Source organism: Sesamum indicum, linkage group LG14 (assembly GCF_000512975.1).
Source record: "Sesamum indicum cultivar Zhongzhi No. 13 linkage group LG14, S_indicum_v1.0, whole genome shotgun sequence".
Classification (NCBI taxonomy): Eukaryota; Viridiplantae; Streptophyta; class Magnoliopsida; order Lamiales; family Pedaliaceae; genus Sesamum; species Sesamum indicum.
Window position 1 is genome coordinate 431,289 of NC_026158.1, and position 21,222 is coordinate 452,510.

At 34.4% G+C, this 21,222-nt stretch overlaps 3 protein-coding genes across 9 annotated transcripts in view; all 3 read left to right on the top strand.

Moving 5' to 3' along the window:
- On the top strand, positions 1,623–7,921 carry LOC105176583 (25S rRNA (cytosine-C(5))-methyltransferase nop2). Its single transcript, XM_011099439.2, has 18 exons — positions 1,623–1,795; positions 2,388–2,650; positions 2,745–2,923; positions 3,046–3,109; positions 3,201–3,334; positions 3,454–3,537; positions 3,637–3,711; positions 3,829–3,900; positions 3,982–4,055; positions 4,532–4,584; positions 5,199–5,308; positions 5,467–5,535; positions 5,621–5,695; positions 6,408–6,500; positions 6,576–6,655; positions 6,734–6,833; positions 7,028–7,335; positions 7,535–7,921. The coding sequence occupies exons 2-18, from the start codon at positions 2,392–2,394 to the stop codon at positions 7,623–7,625; spliced, it is 1,920 nt and encodes a 639-aa protein (XP_011097741.1). The 5' UTR covers positions 1,623–1,795; positions 2,388–2,391; the 3' UTR covers positions 7,626–7,921.
- On the top strand, positions 8,788–12,980 carry LOC105176584 (serine/threonine-protein kinase D6PKL2-like). 7 transcript variants are annotated; one of them, XM_020698767.1, is made up of 4 exons: positions 8,788–9,079; positions 9,608–9,661; positions 10,023–11,051; positions 11,910–12,980. In XM_020698767.1, exons 3-4 carry the CDS (start codon positions 10,126–10,128, stop codon positions 12,784–12,786), a joined length of 1,803 nt encoding a protein of 600 aa, XP_020554426.1. In that variant the 5' UTR covers positions 8,788–9,079; positions 9,608–9,661; positions 10,023–10,125; the 3' UTR covers positions 12,787–12,980. The 7 variants fall into 7 exon arrangements, with proteins under 7 accessions (XP_020554426.1, XP_011097744.1, XP_020554425.1 ...); XM_011099442.2 differs by having other exon boundaries at positions 8,788–9,074; XM_020698766.1 differs by lacking the exon at positions 9,608–9,661.
- Positions 17,759–21,222, top strand: part of LOC105176587 (SEC14 cytosolic factor) — a gene marked incomplete in the record, with an annotated part of 3,937 nt that continues 473 nt past the window's right edge. Inside the window, 11 exon segments of the mRNA XM_011099448.2 lie at positions 17,759–17,901; positions 18,002–18,030; positions 18,868–18,951; positions 19,045–19,098; positions 19,477–19,554; positions 19,785–19,838; positions 19,930–19,989; positions 20,105–20,200; positions 20,693–20,794; positions 20,879–20,959; positions 21,179–21,222. Of these exon segments, the coding sequence (XP_011097750.1) occupies positions 17,847–17,901; positions 18,002–18,030; positions 18,868–18,951; positions 19,045–19,098; positions 19,477–19,554; positions 19,785–19,838; positions 19,930–19,989; positions 20,105–20,200; positions 20,693–20,794; positions 20,879–20,959; positions 21,179–21,222 (737 nt within the window).

Consider the following 21,222-nt stretch of genomic DNA (forward strand, 5'->3'; position numbering starts at 1 on the left):
TTTGTGAAGATAGATAGAGAAAAACAAAAATAAATAAAAATAAGTTAGAGATAGTGTATATGTTTGGATTTATTTTTGAAAATAATATAAAATAAGTATGGTATGTTTAATATTGGGTAGTGGGGAGATAAAAAGTACTGTTCATTGTCAAATCATGTCTCTTTTATATATATTTATATATATGTATGTATAAAAATATATATAATTTATTTAGTTGTGAGTTATTAAAATAAATATTATTTTTTAATTAATTATATTTTTTGGACAAAAAGTAATTAAAACTGTTTTAAAATAATAAAAAATATATAAAAAACTTACAAAATCAAACAAGCCAAATATACTCTATATTTTTTAGATGGGCCAAAATCAAAACCAAACATACTGAAAACCTTGTTTGTTTTTGTAATTTGCACACCTACACTAGGTGTGCAATTTTTTTTTATTCTTTTCTCTCTCTTCTTTCTTTTCTTTCTCTTCTTACATCTTGTCGCAGCCTTCTTCTCTCTCCTTCTTCTATTTTTTTCTTTTCTTCTTTCTTCTTACTTATTATATGTATTATATATTACTTAACATATACTATTTTGTGAAATGTAATTAATAATTACTACTAAAAAATAATTATTAACTTATGAAATCATTGATATTAAAAATATTTAATATCAATGCTACTTAGTTAAAATATGTAAAATTTTATATCTAACGGAAATACTGTAGCAATTGCGTACACTATTGACAATATATTAGTACTATATACCTAATTCGTATTTTTATTACTTCAATTATCTATTAAAATTATCAGTTCACATATAAAATTCTAATGAATGTATTTTCAACCTGTTATATAGTGCATTTAACTCTTGATTACAAATTTATTCAACTTAGACCATTTAAATTTTTTGTACTTATAATTTTTCCTATTTCACTGAAATATTTGAGAAATTCAAAATTTGAGGACAATATACCAATAATACATACTTAATTCTAAATTTTTTATTTAAATTTTATATATTATGTTTTTTCATTCTAAAGATAAAGTTTAACAAAATCATTTTGGAGATAATACTACAATGTACTTAATTATGCATTAAAAAATTATAATTATTATTTAAAATATAAAAAGAAATTTCTCAATAAAAAAAATTACTTAACATAAATATATATATTATATTTCATTAACAAACAAAGTACTATATACATATACATATATATTACTAAATATATATATTCAAAGACATGATTTCACAATGAATAGTAACCCTTATATCCCAAATCCCAACATCAAACCTACACTACTCATTTTATACTATTTTATATTATATCAAAACACAAATACAAACATACCATCTATCTCAAAACACATACTTATTTATCTCTATTTTTCTTACTCTATCTCCAAAACACCAAAATATTAATGCAAACATAATGTATGTATTTATCCAAAAGAAAAAGGGTGTAAAATGACATACCTCTATAAATACAGGACTAAAATGAAATATTACCTTCCATGGCCAATACTCGGGCAGTGGTGGCAAAGTCGCAATTCTACTAATATCCCAAGAGCAAAAGCGTCCATCCAGTCCAAGCTTAAACCCTTTGCTGCCCTGCACATAAAGAAGAAGAAAAACCCTTGCGTTGCTTTCTGTATTTTTTGAGCCCTAATTCAGGCTCTCAAGAAAAAGTCCAGTCTTTTCTTTGAACGGATTACACCATTCTCTCTCTAGATACTCCTTTGCCCGACCTCGACGCCGCTCCGCTCTGCCGTCGCCGTTCACTTCTGTTCTTTAAGAGACAACGAGTAAGTTCTAAATTTTGTGTTCTACTGAGTTTTCTCTTTCTGGTATGCGGAGGCGCGTAGTATAAGCTTCTGAAAAGTTTGGGGCGATGGAGAAAAGTTATGGATGGACGTGGAGAAAAAGAGGTTAATTTTGGGAGTTTTCGAAGGGGTTACCTATTTGGACCAGTGTTGTGAAATCAATTGCAATTTAGGTTGCATGAATAAATTAAATGATTTGTTATAGAAAAAGCGCAAGAGATTGGGATTTATGTATTTTTCACATTCGTCAAAGTTTCATGTTCTGGGTGCTTTTTCCCCCCTAACTGTAGGTCACTCAGTAAATGTGGGCATTGTAGTTTGCATATATACTTGTGACATTTTGTTTAGTTGAGTCTTTGTGGGATTTTATTGTGAACTGAAAATGGTTGATCAGTGACTCGCTGTTTTATAAGAGTTTGCATAGTTTATATCTTCACAAAAGCAACTGTAGGGAGTTTTTGGTTTTCTAACATCCCAAAACTTCGAGGAAGAGGAGTCTGTTGCCTTCTTGAACACTTCTCTTATCTTCTTTTCTGTTACTCTAGTAAGATAGTTTCTGGGGCTATCCATGCAGTTCAATGGCTGGACCTAAACTCGGTAGGAAAAAGGGAGCTAAGGCGATAAGTCATCCTCCCAGGAAGAAACAGAAAGCAGTGCTTCCTGTGGAAGAAGAATCAGAGAAAGAGGAGTTGCTTAGTGATTCAGATGGCAAAGATGAGCCTGAGAAGCTTGAAGAATCTGATGAGGAAGAAGACGAAGTAGACTCTGATTCAGAAATGTCTTCAGATGGTGATGATCCGTTTGCCAATGACATCCTCCGAGGAAATGATGATGAAGGTACTGTCTTCCTTTGTGATTGGGCATCTGTTATTGAAGTCTATCTGTGTTCTTTTCATTTTATCCTGACATTTCTTCATATTTTTTGTTTCAGAAAATGGTACTGATGAAGATTCAGACTCTGGTGAAGATTCAGATTCTGATGCATCTGATATTGAGAAGAGAGCTAGAGCTATTGATGAGGAAAAGGCACGGGAAGAAGAAGATGCAGAAGCTGAGTTACAGCTTAACATCAAAGAAGAAGCTGATGAGTTCACATTACCGACTATGGAGGTTCAGTTTATGGACTGTTCTGTTTTTTGCAGGGTTCTGAAATATTAAATATTAAATATTAAATATTATCCAGTTAAACCCATCCTGCCATGTTTTTCTAAATTTTCTCTTCAATAACATAGGAGCTCGAAGAAGAAGCTAATAGACCCCCAGATCTTTCTAATCTTCAGAGAAGGATAAAAGAGAGTATGTTTGGCTTTATATATTTGTTTTTAGTTTCTAGTATTGAATATTGATGCCCTTTATTAGAGTATTGAAATTTGGATGATTATTTCAGTTGTGCGGGTGCTGTCAAATTTTAAGTCTTTGAGGCAAGAGGGGGCAACACGCAAGGACTATGTTGATCAACTTAAAAAGGATTTAAGCTCCTACTATGGATACAATGAGTTTCTGATTGAAGCCTTGGTTGAGGTAATTTACTTATAATGAAACCTAACTCCTTCTTTTGTCACCTTTCTTTTCATTCTTCATTATTTTTGTATCTTAATTTGCATTTGCTCGTGTATCTTATGATTTGCAATACTTTTTAGATGTTCCCAGTTGTTGAACTTATGGAGCTTATTGAAGCTTTTGAGAAGCCAAGGCCTATCTGTCTTCGCACCAATACTTTGAAGGTAATTTGGATTTTCTAGTGCTGTGGTATATGCGCTTTTTGGTAGCATTTCATTGCCAAACAAGTTGCAAGCCATTGATTCTTCTCTACTGGAATTTAGACTCGTCGGAGGGACTTAGCTGGTGTACTTTTAAACAGGGGTGTCAACCTTGATCCTTTAAGCAAATGGTCCAAAGTAAGTTCTTCTATGTTTCTGTATTGATTTGTTACACGTCAGGGGTTGTCAGTGTCCTCTATTCTTTTCTCCATATTTAGATGAACACTGTAACATGTCATACTTGGTTTTTTGCAGGTTGGCTTAGTTGTGTATGATTCTCAAGTTCCAATTGGAGCCACCCCAGAATATATGGCTGGCCATTATATGGTACTTTTAGGCCCTAGACTTTTCTAATTTTAGTTCCATTTGTGTGATAACTGATAAAGCTAATGATTTATTTTCAATCAGCTTCAAAGTGCCAGCTCTTTTTTGCCGGTGATGGCCCTTGCTCCTCAGGAAAAAGAAAGAATTGTTGACATGGCGTGAGTATTTTCTGTTTATATGACAATGCATATGTCTGCTTTCTTTATTTGGTGTTTCTTTCTGATAGTATGATTCCAGCAACTCTTTCTTAACTCTTTCTTAACTCCCCTCCGCATTGTATAGCACGTTATCTTCTATTCTTTGCCAATTCCTTTTGTCATCCATTTAATTTTACTGCAAAATTCAAGTGCTTACGGGCTCTTTTTACTCCTGTCTCTTGGTGCACTCTTCCTACGTTTTTTCATTTTCACCATCTTATATATCACGCTCACCACTATATCTAACTATTATGTCGTAATTTTGTAATGAAATTTTCATAAATTCTGTTACCTGAACTTGGATGTCACTAAGGGTGCATGCCGAAAGGATCTTACATACATCACATAAATATTTATCTGGGATGTATTGGTGGTGCAATTATGATGTTGATTTGCCTTGTATCTTCTCTGGTTGCTGATTTATGGTACATTTGTAGGGCCGCTCCTGGTGGTAAAACTACCTATGTTGCTGCTCTTATGAAAAATACTGGTGAGAAATATATCTGGAGTTAATCTGACTGCTTTTTGGTATATATGCTAAATAATTTTTTAGTTTATTTTGTTATCATCTACGCTCTATTAAAATAGAGCACCTGATATTGAATTTGAACCATTTTCATCTTCTGTGAGTCATATAGGCTTTCTGAAAGGACAACTGCTACTTTTCCAAAGTTATGTGGAAAATTTTCAAAATTTCATGATCATTTTAGATATGATTTATGAAAGATCCTACATCTTACATTCATACATGTCTTGCATTTAAACAAGTTTTTAAAAATTACCCAAGGTCATGTGTTGAATACTAGAATCAACTAGCAATTTTTACCTTCAGTTGGAGGCATTTCTTGAAGGAAGAGTGTTTTTCATTACTTAGATATATACTATGCATAAAAATTGGTCTGACTTAGTTGCAAAACTTTCATAAACTAGCCTGTCCATATATGGATTCTTTTACTCCCGTTACAAGTATTTATTCAGGATCAAATATCTCCCAGCCTCATAATTGTTCTCCCTAGCCACCATACCTGAATTAGATAGTGTCAAAGTAATTACTTTTGACGGTTTTACAAGTAACTTACTGAAGCATGATTTACACTGAAAAAGGTATCATTTATGCAAATGAGATGAAGGAGCCGAGGCTCAAATCACTCACTGCAAATTTACATCGGTTGGGCGTAACAAACACCATAGTCTGTAACTATGATGGGAGGGAGGTAACAATCTTGCCTCGTTTCTCCTGATACTCTTTGAGAGGATTATTACCTCTCTTTTCCTTGTTAAATAGATAAATTTTATGCTTGTCATACTGTTCTTCCACTGCTTTTCCCTTTTGGTGTAATCTAATGTTCTGTCTTTTCCCCGTCAACTTTAGCTTCCTAAAGTTCTGGGAAACAACTCAGTTGATAGGATTTTGTTGGATGCTCCTTGCAGTGGCACTGGGGTATGTAATCAAACTCAATAATTCATCTTGAGTATCTTTTAGATGCCATAAGGAATGAAATTGATCTGATATGCACTTTTTGCAGGTTATATCTAAGGATGAATCTGTGAAAACCTCAAAAAGTGCTTTAGAAATACAAAATTGTGCCCATCTGCAAAAGGTACCTTTTCTAATGTCCAAGACCAACATCTAAATCAGCTACATGGCTTATAATAGCAAAACTATGTTGCTATAATTTATTGCATGCTTTTCACTTCTATAGCCAAATGCTTTTCCTGCCATGTTAATTTATCATAATATATGTAACTTTTTGCCCTTTCATCATATAAAGTGTATAAGTAGTGGTAGTATTAGTTGGATATATCAGTTCGGATGTTAAATGAATTCATATGAGATACAAATCCGAAATTTTCACCAGTTAACTCTTTTCTATTACTGAAGGCACTGCCAATTTTTCTTCCCTTTTGTGTGAATCAGGTACTGCATGTCACTTGTAGTCAGTGCTGATGTTATTGGTTATAATTCTGGTCATTTGTCTTTGCTGACCTGGAAATATTTCATATGTGTTGCATCTTTTATAGGAAATTCCTTTTCTGACTTGAGAATTTTTATTTGTTCACTGTGCTGTATAAAGTGTCACTCCTATGGATATGAAGATTGACGGCAGAAAAAAGTCAGATGTCTACTGATAATATTTAGGCCCTACTTATGGCTTCTCTTTTATCTGGGACAATATAAGTTCCCCAGACATAACTATTAAGTGGCTACTTTTGTAATTCATTAAGGCTAAGGACTGCCGGCGTCTTTTCAACAGTATTTGATGTTAAACTGTTTGAGATGGTTATTTATTTCTTTATTGTTTCCTTTGGCAGCAATTGATACTTGCAGCAATTGATATGGTGGACGCCAACTCAAAGTCAGGGGGATACATTGTTTACTCCACATGTTCCATAATGGTAGCGGAGGTTTGTGACTTTCGGACTATCTACTGAATCTCCTAATTCCTTCTATTTCTTGTATCTCAAATTTGGACTTTTCAGAATGAAGCCGTCATTGATTACGCACTCAAGAAGAGGAATGTGAAACTTGTGCCTTGTGGACTTGATTTTGGACGTCCAGGGTATTACCTATGTCTTACCTATACAATGATTAGGCAGTTGAATGAGTCATAGTCTGACAACCTTGTCTTTATTCCCAGATTCATTCGCTTCAGAGGGCATCGATTTCACACCTCGTTGGAGAAGACAAGGCGCTTTTATCCCCACGTTCACAACATGGATGGATTCTTTGTAGCAAAGGTTTGTCTGTGTCCTCTGTGAGCATGTTGTACTGACAATACTTTCTCCTAGGTGCTGTAGTAATGTTCAGTCAAAATCACAGCATATCGTCACTCCCAGTATTTCTACCTACTACATTTTTCCTCTTCTGCCCAAATATTTGCTGCCAATATTGACTTGTTTTTTTGGATTGTATAACTGCTTTTCATTTGCAGCTAAAGAAAATGAGCAATATGAAGCCAACTCCACAACAGTCTGATGATTTGGGAGAGGTAGAGGAAGCCCATGAATTAATTGAAAGAAATGAGCAGAACGAAGATGGTCAGAAGCATCAGACGGAAAAAGTCGTCAAAGAGAATCAGAAGGAAAAGGTTGTTAGAGTGAATCAGAAGAAAAAAGTTTCTCAAGAGAACAAAAAAGTGAACAATGGCTCTACTAAAATGGGAGAAGTGGAAAAAACATCCGCAAATGAACAGAGAATGAAAAGGAAGCGGCCTTCTAGAGAGGAAATTGCAAAAGCTAGGTACAATCCTATATCTTGCTTAATGGATCTCAACTCATACTTAAGAAACTGTTTTTGTATTCTGGAAATCAGTGAACTTTGCATGCCTATGCCAATACGATAACAGTAGTGTAAATCTAATGCATGCATTCAGAGGCATAAGCATAAATCAGTATTTTCTTTGTCCTTTTTCTTATTTCTTTCTCTCCTTGATTTGCAGAGAAGAGAAGAGACAAGCTCTAAGGGAAGCAAAGAGAAAGGCTAAGACAGGAAACAAAGCCGCTAGCATGAAGAGCCAGGATGCGGATTAACACACCCTCCGCATAATTTAATGCACAAATGGAACTCTGTGAGAGCAATGCCTCCAAAAACACAGCAGAAGAACGGAAGCGGAAGGCAGAAATAGTGAAGAAAATACTCACAGCATTTGACGACTGATCGGCCAAATGTGTAACTATAAGTTATAGCTGGGAGAGCCCAATTGGTGTATTTTACAATTTTATGCTGCTTTATGCTTAAGTGTCGTGGAACTCGCAAAGTTTGGCTCCGCCACGAAATTTTGTACTATCGAGATTGTTATAAGATATTGCTGAGAAAGATCAAATCATGAGAAGACTGAACAAAAAGATTTTATTTCTGGATCAAATTCTGGAGTGGAGAAGAGGAAAGCAGTGAGTGTGAAAATACCAACAACCATTCAAATATTTGACACTTCTGTAGAGGTCTCAATTACAAACGGGAACAGTCTAATTATTGCTTCAATCACATTTTATCTACTCTTGTACTTTCTAATACGTACATTTCACCAGTAGCACCACTGCATTATTTTACATTATCCCAGACTACGAAAATTCCCAGTCACCATCTGCATCAGCTCAAGATCCCAAATATTGGATCAATTGTGACAGGGCATACTTCAACATTTCCCCTCCCTTCCCATATATTGGTCTTCATAAAATTTTTATACATCATTTTGCACTAACCTCAACACAATGGCAGGTATGAGAAATATTCTCGCACATAGCCAAAAATCTGAAGTAGGAACTCTTTTCCACACAAAAAAACAGAGAATTAAATTTGCAACCCATGATTTACCCAATTCTTGAATTTGAAGCGAGATTCTTGAATTGATTGAGCACCACACACTTAACCTATTTGTGGCTATTAAATGAATTGGGCTGAATTATGGACAGCCAAGATGAGGGAATTGGGACCAGAGAAGTGGTGGCAAGAAGGACACAACAGGTCATTACCAAGTTAGTTATAGCCTTAATGGGAAATTAAAGAAAGAGGGGGGGTTGGGGGTCCCATTTCCTAGGCATGAGGGACAGGCTGGAGCAATAGTAGGCCCATATGTTGATTCAGACCCTTTGTGTTCGGGACAAATTTCATTGAAATTATTCATTCAACATCTAAAAAAGCTTTACTTTACCTATATATCTTTGACCCCTCCACAACTCCCTCTCTCTCACACACATAGACACACTCTTCTTAGTTCTTTCTGCAGTTTTCTTCCTTTCTCTCTCACACACTTCACACTACTACACTTTCACAGTAGAAATGGTATTTTACTACTTTAGCAGTAGGAGGACTGCGTTGGTATTGGTATAGGCCCACAAGCCAGTTAGCCACCCAACTCCTCTTTCAACATTCTCAAAGCCTTTTCCTTTTTCTTTTTCTTGCATCATCCACTCCGACTCCGCCCATTTTCGGGAGGAGAAAGAAGAGGTGGGAGTTGTCGCTCTCTACTCTACTCTACAGTTAGGTGCCCTCCTTTTCCATTTCTTTCCTCCAATTCATAAAGCAATAAAAAATGTGAACTCTAAAGTTGTGATCTTTGTGATTTTAGGTTGCCTGTTTATTATGTGGGCTGCTTTTCTTTTCTTGCTTTACTTTTGAACTGGTCCCCGTGGTTTGCTAGGTGGTGGGTTGTGCTTCTCTACGCCTCTCTGGGATTTGTTTTCCTTTTCTTTTTCTTTTTTTTTTTTTCAATTATTTTAGAGCATTGTGAGTTTTTGTGGGGTTCAATGGATCCCTCTTGGTAGGGTTTTTACAGAAAAGAGGTGGGTCATTGCTCAAGATCTGTGTGCTTTTCATGGACCCGCTTCTTTTTTCCAGCTGCTTTTATCCCTAACTTGTGCTTATCTTTTTCTCTGTGGTAATGTATGAGTTTGAGGAGTGTTTTGAGGGTCTTCAATTTGTTTTATAGTTCAATTCACTCTCTTTTCTAGCAATTTAGTTGTGATCTGAAGCATGAATGATTTTTCTCATAAGTCAATAATTCTTTCTCAAGGTGAAAAGATTGCTTTTTTGAAGTCAAATTCATGCTGCTTCCATGGAGAATTAGGTACTTTGCTGCTTTTGTGCTTATTGTATTGATCTGCATCTGCACCTATATGTATGTGTGTGTTTGATTTGTACTTTCTAGAAAAGAAGGAAGATAATATGTTTCTGATTTAACTTTTCATAGTCCTCTTTTTCACTCCAGTGCTGATCTTTTTTGTTATTTGGATATCTGATCTATTTTGTCTTTGTAAGGATTATGTCCCTTTTAATCCCTTGCATAAATTTTGTTTATCAATTTGTTAAACTTTGTTTTGGAGTAAATGCTATTGTTATAATCTACTTTTATTTTGCTTATTGATCTTAATCTGTCATTTATGTGTTTCTTTCTTGGAACTAACCTCCAGATGTGGATGCAATTGCAGATGATGTTTGATTTCAGCGTTGAAGGGGCATATCTGTGGTATTTGGCTGCTGAGTGATGGTATATTTTAGTCTAATTAATTTACAGTATCTGTGATAATTCCAATGGCCTCGGAACTGCGTAATGGTTCCTCAGAAAAGCATAAGAGAAGTCATGGAGGGCATACATTAGAAGGAAATCCTCGGAGGGCTGTCCCCGTGCCGTTTTCCAACACAGGCAAATTGGACCCTGCTACTAAAGAATTACCTAGAAATATTGAAAATGCTGCTTCTAAGAAATCTACATTAGAAACTACAACAGAAGCAAAGCCAAATAATCATCTACAAAAGGGATCAGTTAGTTCTCTGGCTGGTAAACTGGATTCCACCTTATACTTGGATAATTCAAAGCAAGGACCAGCACTTGACCATACTGTTGATCAGGAAAAGAAAAAATCAGATAAAGGAAATGGCAAGGATAGCTCTGCGTCTACAAAAGTTAGTGATGGAGCAAGCAGCCTTGCAAAGACTAGTGGAAGTGCCAAGATCAGTGACCGAGTTGATTTTGTTGAGAGTGGAAAGAGCAGTCTGTGTAGGGGTAGCACAAGCACTGATGTAAGTGATGAAAGTACTTGCAGCAGCTTGAGCAGCAGTGCCAACAAGCCCCATAAAGCAAATGACCTAAGATGGGAAGCGATACAGGTAGTCCGCACAAAGGATGGGGTCCTAGATCTGAGGCACTTCAGATTACTGAAGAAGTTGGGCTGCGGTGATATTGGAAGTGTTTATCTGTCAGAATTATGTGGTACAAACTGTTATTTTGCAATGAAGGTCATGGATAAAGCTTCACTAGCTAGTCGGAAGAAACTGCTGCGTGCCCAGACAGAAAGAGAAATATTGCAATCTCTAGATCATCCTTTCCTTCCAACCTTGTACACTCATTTTGAGACAGAAAAATTTTCTTGTTTGGTAATGGAGTTCTGTCCTGGGGGAGACTTGCATACGCTTCGGCAGAGGCAACCAGGAAAGCATTTTTCTGAACAAGCTGTGAAGTATGGCACCTTCTTAAACTCATAACTTATATAATATGCTTATAGTCTATCTTCAAAGTGCATCATTATATGATACTTCTTTTGTGCACAAATGTTTAATTCTAGAACTATGAGTCCTAATGCTTTTACTTGCTGATGCTAGATTTTGGTTCAACTAGGTGTTAGAAATACTTGGATCAACTAAAAACGAAACAAAGAAGTGTAATTTGTAATCAAACAAATGGGGCTTCAACAGTTCTGTTGAGATTGATGCCGATCTGGTAGGGATGCTACTGGCTGTAGAATACTATTACATCGTGCAGATAATTTACTGTGGAGTTTATTAAACCCGTAGATCTATCTTGTAAGTACCCTAGTTTTTTTCCTCATGTGCAAAGGACATAACCTGGTTGAATTATATGCAAATTTTATATGTGCTTCTAGTGGCTTTGAAATGAAGAACTATTCTGAAGCGAGAGAACCCTTGCTCTTTCAAGGTTCTTCGCCTGATTGTACTTAGATGAATGCCAAAGGTAATAAAAAAATGTTAGCGGGAACTCCTAGCTCATTTGTTACCAGGGGAGAAAACAGTGCTTGCTAGTCTGCTCACTAGAGAAATTACATTCCTTAAGATATACATATGCTGCTTCAGTCGCTTACCCGGTCCTCACATGGTACATCTGGAAAAGAAGTTAAGAAGTTTTCATTTCCCTACTACTGGCTTAATTAGCACTCTGAATTTGCAGAAAACACAACTGGTTTCATACTTACTACATTGCTTTACAAGGAAACTTGTCGCCCGGGAATTACCATTCCATCAAACATGCACTTTGGCCTTTCAGTGTCACCACTTTATTTACTTGGGATTTTCACATGCAGGTTTTATGTAGCTGAGGTCCTTCTTGCTTTAGAATACCTCCACATGCTTGGAATTGTATACCGTGACCTCAAGCCAGAGAATGTTCTTGTGAGGGATGACGGCCATATAATGCTGTCAGATTTCGACCTTTCTCTTCGATGTACTGTCAGCCCAACTCTGATCAAATCATCGTCCCTCGACACAGACCCCCTACGAAAGAACACTGTTTACTGTGTCCAACCAGCTTGCATTGAACCATCTTGTATCCAGCCGTCTTGTATAGTCCCCACAACATGCTTTGGTCCTCGCCTCTTTTCAAGTAAGTCCAGAAAAGACCGGAAATCCAAAAATGAAATTGGCAACCAAGTTAGCCCGTTGCCGGAGCTTATTGCTGAGCCGACAGATGCGCGTTCAATGTCATTTGTTGGAACCCATGAATACTTGGCACCTGAAATCATCAAAGGTGAAGGGCATGGCAGTGCCGTGGACTGGTGGACGTTCGGGATTTTTCTGTACGAATTATTGTTCGGAAAGACTCCATTTAAAGGGTCAGGAAACCGGGCTACCCTTCTCAATGTTGTTGGTCAGCCCCTCCGATTTCCAGAGTCCCCAGTCGTTAGCTTCGCAGCTAGAGATCTCATCAGAGGGCTACTAGTGAAAGAGCCACAGAACAGGTTGGCATACAAACGAGGAGCAACGGAGATCAAGCAACACCCGTTCTTCGAAGGCGTGAATTGGGCTCTGATTCGCTGTGCGAGCCCTCCAGAGGTCCCAAGACCAGTCGAGTTTGAGAAGCTTTCTGCTCCTCCAGCGTCGTCGAGTCTGAAAGTTGCACCTGCAGCAGCTATCCCAACTCCACAAAATTCAGATAATTATCTTGAATTCGATTTCTTTTAGTAGCTTTTTCACACTTGGGCTGCTATTTATTTTCACAAAATGGAGAAACATGGATTTCCCAATCATTAAAAAGAGCAAAAGAAAGGTTAGGCCTCATGTGAAAAGTAGTATTTGATGTTGTCCTTAAACAGTTTGTTGCATTTCAGATGTTGTAATACTGTTTCTCATCAATCTATAATGTGTATTCTGCCATACTTTTCTGGTTACCATCTGCATCTGCATCTGCATCTGCATGTAGGGATAGTTTGGACACAGAACATTGCGTCTGGAACGATGGATTAGAATCCAAATTTTTTTGGATAATTTCATATTAGAAAGGAATTTTTTATCTTTGTAATAAATTTGAGTTCTAATAAATTTAAAAAAATCTCAACATAAATGATTTCTTTCATCTTGATCTTTGTCCCTTTTTTTTCTTTTTTGGCAAATCTGAAAGTAAAAAGAAAAGAAAGAACGATTAGCATAACAACTCTCTTTGAACTTGTTCATAAAAATTTTCCGCAATCGTACATATAATATTCCATTTGGGTCTTAACTATCACCAAAACCATAAGCCCGTGATATCGAATCATAAATCGAATCAAAACTATTGTTCAGAATCAAATTACCGACCAACTATCATAAGTGAATTTGCAATTGAAATCAATTCAATTTGACCAATTTTTTTTTTTTTATTACAAGAATATCAATTATATATAGACATATATATATGATACATGTCCCCATCAATAGTTTCCAAAGTGACATTCTTGCTTGAATCCCATTAGAATTGGAGTGGACAGTGACAAAATCACACTAATAAGTTGTCTAAAAATGTGATTCGTGAATACATTAATGTGATAGGAAGATGAAGATGCAGACAACCATCCCAAAAAATTCAAACTTTACAATATTAGATTCTATTGAAGTAATACATATGCCTCCAAATTTCTCAAAAACCAAGTTGGATCTACCTCATATTTTTGTACCTAGAAATTGGAAACATTAAACTATCCAACTTGGGACATTAGGGACACCACCATGTGGATATGCCTGATATTTTCTAGATTATATTCTTGAAATTTGTATCCACGAATTATGACCAATCCATGTTATAGTTTAATAGTTAAATCGAATATCGTTAAAGATATTTGATGGGGTTAAACGTACGTTTTGATCTATGTGTTGATTATCAAGTGTTAAATTTTGGATTTTTGAGATATTAGGACAACTATAAGAATCTTGATCGTGATACCACGATCTTTCCTCACATATCTGTATCCAACTACTCAATAATTCAACAACGAGCCTTTAAATCAAAGCGTTACATGAATGATACAAATACGATAATTTTTCAAACTTATCTTATAAACTTATATATCTTATACAGCCTTTTATTTTATTCAAAAGTAAGCTATTTAAATGTTCGAATAAAATAATAGTATGGAGCTTATAGGATGTTAATAGCAACAATTTTGTCACTAATATATATATATATATATATATATATATGTTATGCGCTTTTGGTTCATTTTCTAACTTATCTCGGAGGCATCATGTGCTTGGGGGCTGACATCCACTCACAAAATTTCATGAAAATATGCTGCTACTTTTTTATTATTATTATTATTTAATTTAAAATCATTGTGGCACGTTATTTTGTACAGAATAAATAATTTTTCATATTTTAAAATATTATATAAATAAAAATAAAATATATAAATTAATAAATTATATTAAAAAAGAGAAAAAAATAAAAAAAAGAACTAACTTAAGGTATTATCGAAACAACAAAAGAATTTGTGTAGTGGTATTAAAATGATGTTGAGATACTTTTGTAAAAAAAAAAGAGTAATTATGATTAATTTTTTAAATTATCTAATTAGGGGTATAATTGTCATATTTAAAAACTAGCGCAACAGTACCACTACTTGTTGTTTTGTGAATGTAGAGGACCTTTTTTTAGTAGTACTACCTATCGTGTTATGCTATCCCTACGTAATATGATAAATAATTTTGTATATTTTAAATATTTTATAAATAAAAATAAAATATATAAATCAACAAATTAGATTTAAAAAAATCAGAAAAAGAACAAAAGAAAACAACTTAAGTTATTATCGACACAACAAAAGAATTGGTGTAGTGGTGTTAAAAATGACATCGAGCCACTTTTATAAAAAGAAAAAGTAATTACAATTAATTTTTAAAATGATCTAATAGGGGTATAATTGTCATATTTAAAAGTTGGTGCGGATGTATCATTAATCGACCTTTATGAGTATAGAGCATTTTTTTTTATATATTATTATTAGTATAGATATAGATATAGATATTAGTATAATTTAGGATCAACTAAATCAATATTTCCTAAATTTAAATATAATTATACAAATACTTCTTATTATTTGTAAAATTGTAAGTTAGCCCCATAAGGTTGTATTGTACTTGAAAGGATACCCCATAAAATTTTACAAAGACACCCCTTAAGTAAATTATATTGACGCACTCTCAAAGAGTATAAAAAATATTTGTGTAACGAAATTTAACATCAGGGATGTTAATTCAATTTACTCTTATTTTTATGATGCAGTTTAGATATTAAAATTTTATGATTTTTTCAGTAATTTAACTAAATATTTCGAATTTACAGTGCTAATATTTGATAAAAAAGAGATTTATTTTATCTTAAAAGATAATTATATTAATGCAGATAAATTTTATTTAAAAATAAAGAATTTAACTCTTAAAAATTACTCATTGGTCATTTTTCAAGAACTGGACTTTCTTATCTTGATGATAATAATCTTGGAAGCACATGGACATGTGGTATGGTAATTGGAGGCATCATGCCAAAACCCCTTCATTGGGTCCCACACTTTACATTTGGTTGATTTTATTAAGTTTAATTAATTATATAATAGGAATAATAATTTTTAGAATGTTTGGTTGATATAATTCTTAATATTGATTCTATTTTTTTTTATTAAAAAAAATGGATACGAGTAAAATAGATAGATTCACGGACGAGTCCCTCTATTATTAGAAAAATATTTATATAAGTCAGCATTCGCATACTCCTATGCAAATCTTGACCGGCCAAACTTGACTTGACTCGAGGTTCAAACCTCACATCAAATGTGCGCCGTTGATCAAGTATGATTGATAATGAAAACCCAATTCCTGGAGTTTGATCTTTAGATATGATTGATATTTGATTTTCATGTTATAATTTTTTTTATAAAAAAAGTTAGGAGATATCATTATTTTTTTCTTTTAGAAAAGAGTTGTGAAGAAAGCAAAATGAAGCATTATCAATGAAATAAAAGCTGATAGCTCCTTTTCATCCAACTTATTAATTACTCTATGATACCCAAATCACCAAATTAATGATCATTTATTGTTTTTAGGTAAAAAAATAAATAAATAAATAAGCCAACTATTTCTCAAAATTAATGACCCTTTATTGACATTTTCCAAACACCTAAGCATGTCATGGACCCTACTCCATATCTCCTTCCTCTTTTGAGTTATTTTTATTTTTATTTTTATTTGCCTCCTAACATATGATATTTTTCTCAAATATTACCATACATATATATAAAATTAATCCATTGATTATAAATATATATATACAACACATATAATATCACATGTTTCAAGAATTGAACATTTCAATTTAATATACTGAAATTAAGGGTAAATTACAGCCAACTCTTCTTAAAGTTTGTTATAATCGCAATCACCTCTCATTGTTCAAAAATTACAAATAACTCTTGGTACTAATAATTGTCCAACAAATACTCTTCGTGGCAACTCATTATAGGGGGTATTTATTAGACGATCATTAATTTCAAGGGTACTTATAAATTTTCAAACAACGAAAATATATTTATAATTATGATAAATTTCATAAAAGCCCATTGTAATTTATTATTAAATTAATGAACAACTATTAAAAAGGAACTTAAAGCCTCAACTCAAACATAACACCATCACATTCTTACTCCAATTTCAAGTTTGCTAGTTGCACAAATATTTATTTGGAATGAGAATGTGTTTAAGTGTCAAAATATAATATTTTGTTTGTTTGAATAAATATTATGATAAATGATAGATTGTCTTAAATATGATTTGAGGGCTATTTTTTTCCCAACCTTTTCATATATTAGTAGTAATTCGGTCCTACAATATTAGAACATAGTTTGAAGATGATGTTTTGACCATAAATTATACAATACGAGTGATCTAATTTCTATAAAATCACTCGATGACATAAAAGATGTAAAATTATATGAACAAACAAAAGATTGAACAACTCGAGATTTTGTTATAAACATCGAAATAAACAAAGTCTTAGAACACCTCTTCCCGACTCCAAAATAGACCTAATAGCACGTATAATATTAGATCATAGACCTTTGAATCATGTGTCATTAAAAATCTTTTAACGAGAAGGCCTATATCAAAATGATAAGTACTTGGAGGATATTAACAAGAATCGTACAATGAATTTTATTTTTCTGAAGGAAAATGATTTCTCATTCAGCAATAATTATCGAATCAAATTATAATGCATATATTTCAACGATACTAAATGAATTGGACCTAATAGACACCAAAGTCTCAAAAAGTTGGCATGAATGGACCGTGAAGTTTTCATTACACAATTCCCTCCAGTGCTTTCGATGTCTCGTATATATTCTGTTGTTTTTTTAAAGAAAGAATCATGAGTAGTAATGGCTGTGAGAACAGTAAGCAGTAGTATTATTACAGTAAAAAATAATTCTTGTGACGGTGAGAATATTGAGTTAAAACTTAGAATTCATCAACCAAAGATATGATCACTACTTTGTCCTTTTCCGTTTTCTTAAATTCGGTTCGAACGTGGCTCTTTATAAAAGATCCAAGAAAGCCAGCGTCTCGTTTCTTGCTTTTCTTGAGGTGGGAAATAGAAAAAGAGGCCCATATTTTGACAAAGGTCACACTTTTACTACTTAAACAAAGTGGAGCTGAAGTTTGAAATCTGGGTCCGAATCCAAAGGCCAAAAATTTGAGTGTTTTTGAAGGAAGAAAGAAGAATGGTGTTCATAACGGAAGAAATGATCAAACAGTTTCAGACCCTGATGGAAAAAGGTCAGCTTCTCTGTTTAGTTTGCTGGATGGTTCCAGCCTCTTGGTCATTTTCTTGATCTTTGGATCTGCCGCCTGCTGATATGTTGATGTTCCTTTGCAGTTGATGAACCGCTGAAGAAAACTTTCCAGGTTCGCCATTTTCACTGATCTGTTTACTATTTTGGGTGGATATGTGGAAAAAGTTTGATATTGCATGAAGTCAAGTTTGATCTGGGCCTTTTTGTTGATGTGATTTGGTTTCTGTGGTTTTCTTGATTTTTCTGCTTAATGGGGTTGGTTTTTTACATACATATTTCTCAATTGTGGTTGCGGATGAGGATAGTGGAATGGTCATTGTCAAGTCAAAATGCTGATTGGTACAAAGATTTGTGCTTCTTGGTAATGTGAGGGGTAATTGCATAAATTGCCTGCTTTTGTTGTCATGTAGTCAACATTAGTAATTTGATAGTGAGGACTAAGAACTGGGAAAATCGGTCATCATCTGAGTTTCCAGGAAATCTGGAACTGAACTTCTGATCTGATTTCTGATCTACGTGTCCAGCGTTAGAAATTTGGTCCGATTTTATGGTGTGGTTCGGTTTTGGGCTATGCGACAGAATATTGAGGGTTCCGGTTGATTGCTCAAGTTTTATAGCCTGATCCCTGAATTATCCACTGTAGCATTAACTTCCACATTTTCTAATCAATGAGATAGAGAGATTCTGAATAGATTAAACAGAAAGCATTTTCAGCGTTTTCTAGAGAAGTAAAAAGGTGAAACCCAAGACCTTGCACACGTTAAGGATGTTGCATCATGATGTATCAACTCAAATCAGAAAAATGGGAAGAAGAAATTTAGGTGATGAACAAAAAGCAAAGTATGCAATGGATTGTAACTGATGGATCAACTTGGTTGTAGCGTCCTTTTCGTCTAGACGTGGTTCTGTGCGAATTAAGTAACCGTGATAATTTTGTCATAATTTGCAGAATATACATAATGGGTATCAAAGGGAGAATTTGGCGAGGTTTCTCAAAGCAAGGGATGGAGATATCTCGAATGCACATAAAATGGTTTGTTTCTGTTGATGCTATTCCTTTTAGAGCAGGGTTATTATTCTTTTCTTGTTCTTTTTGAAGTTCTTAACAGGACCCTATGTTTTTCAGCTTGTTGACTGTCTAAACTGGAGGATACAAAACGAAATTGATGCCATACTGACAGTGAGTTCTTGGGATATTTTCTTTCTAGCATCATGTTATGATGTTCTCTTTTTCAAAAATCTCGTACTATCATTATAACATGAAGGTTAAATATCATTACTCTATCTATCAATTTGTGATCTTGACTTGTAATTTTCCCTAAAAAATTTGGTCGAGATATCCCTTTAAGTTTCAAAACTTTTGGTTTGAAGTTTAAAGTTAGTTTGTGTTTCTTCCATCAACATCAATAAAAATCTTGTGACAAGTTTTATAAAATATCTGATGTGGAATTATCAAAATGAAATTTAGAAGTCTGCTTTTTCTGCTCCGCAGATACAATGGACCCTTGCCAAGCGCATCCACTAACTGTATGTTTGATTGTTTCCCCTACTTTTGCAGAAACCAATAAACCCCACTGATTTGTATAGAGCAATACGAGATTCTCACCTAACTGGAATGTCCGGATACTCGAAAGAGGTAAACCTCCTACTCATTAGAAATATAGTCTTCTTGCTTTAGTACATGGGTGTGACATTTGATCTTTAGTTGACTTTCTTGTTTACAGCAGGTTTAGACCTTGTCCTGCACCGTATGATTATTTTTCTTGAATACTCACCAAAACTATGGTGCTGGTAGTGCTATAAGAGCACGGCATTTCTGATATTGTTTAATTCCTGCTCATGTTTTACCTTGGTGATTTTTTGTAGGGTCTTCCAGTTATTGCTGTTGGGGTAGGGCGCAGCACATATGACAAAGCATCTGTAAGATATCATACTTTTGATGGTTTGAGCCTTCTTTATATCTAGTACTGGAATATATATGTATTTACTAATAATTTTGTTCCCGGTTCAGATTCACTACTATGTCCAATCACACATCCAAATGAATGAATACAGGGATCGTGTGATATTGGTGAGTTTCAGCATCTAGAGTCCACAATGTTAAGATATATATATATATACATATACATATATATTGTGAATTGCAATAGCTTTAGCAGTTGGACTTACTCTGGTTCTTGCTATAGCCTTCTGCAACCAAAAAATTTGGTCGGTACATCGGCACATGCATAAAGATTCTGGATATGACTGGACTAAGGATTTCTGCGTTAAATCAACTCAAGGTATTTCTTCATTACATTTACATCTCCGTTGAAAGAATCCTTTTAGTTTATGATTCCTAGATAAGAGTTTGGAATAGTGCTAGTCATTTCTCTGTAGAGTTGGTTTTCTTGTATGGAAAACTATACCACTTGACTCTTCCTCTGTCTACTTCTTATGTCTTTTCTAGTTGCAAACAGATGCAAAAAAGACATATTAAACCCTTTGCTCCACAATGTCACCAGAGAGAAAATGAAGTGAGCTAAAGACATTCATATTACATTAGCACTTAAAGAATGAAAGTAGGGAAAAGACTTCACCATCGATGCCCTTGTGCCCATAAAAGCTGGCTTATTCATTCCGGTGCCAAGAATACTAAATTCTGTATTGTACTAAACATGAACATCGAAAACCTTTTTGCATTCTGCTCCAGTTGTGAACTTGTACCGTAGCTCGATATATGGTGAACTATTCCCTCTAACACTTGTAACAAAATGTACTTTTCTTGGGTGCAGTTATTGTCTGTAATATCCACTATTGATGACTTGAACTATCCTGAGAAGACAGAGACATATTACATCGTCAATGCCCCATATATATTTTCAGCATGTTGGAAGGTTTGGCATGTGTACATACAGCAGTTAGTCTGTATACACTATTCAACATTCAACAATTTATCCCATACGTTTGCCCTCTCGCAGGTTGTTAGACCCCTTTTACAAGAGCGTACAAGGAAAAAAGTTCAGGTTCTTTCAGGCTCTGGAAGAGATGAGTTGTTGAAGGTAGGCACTATTCTGGTTCAAATTTTCCGGCTAACGAAGTACTGTTTGCATTGCATTTATCCAGAGAACATATTTCTCTAGTTAGAAAACCCCTAAATGATATGATTGTGGCAAATGTTGACAAATAAGCTACTGAAACGTGCATCAAATGTAGCTGCTGCGCTTCTTTTGGAAGTAATTTTTTGAATACTGACATTCTTGTCTCGCGTATTCATGCAGATTATGGATTATGAATCTCTCCCTCACTTCTGTAGAAAAGAAGG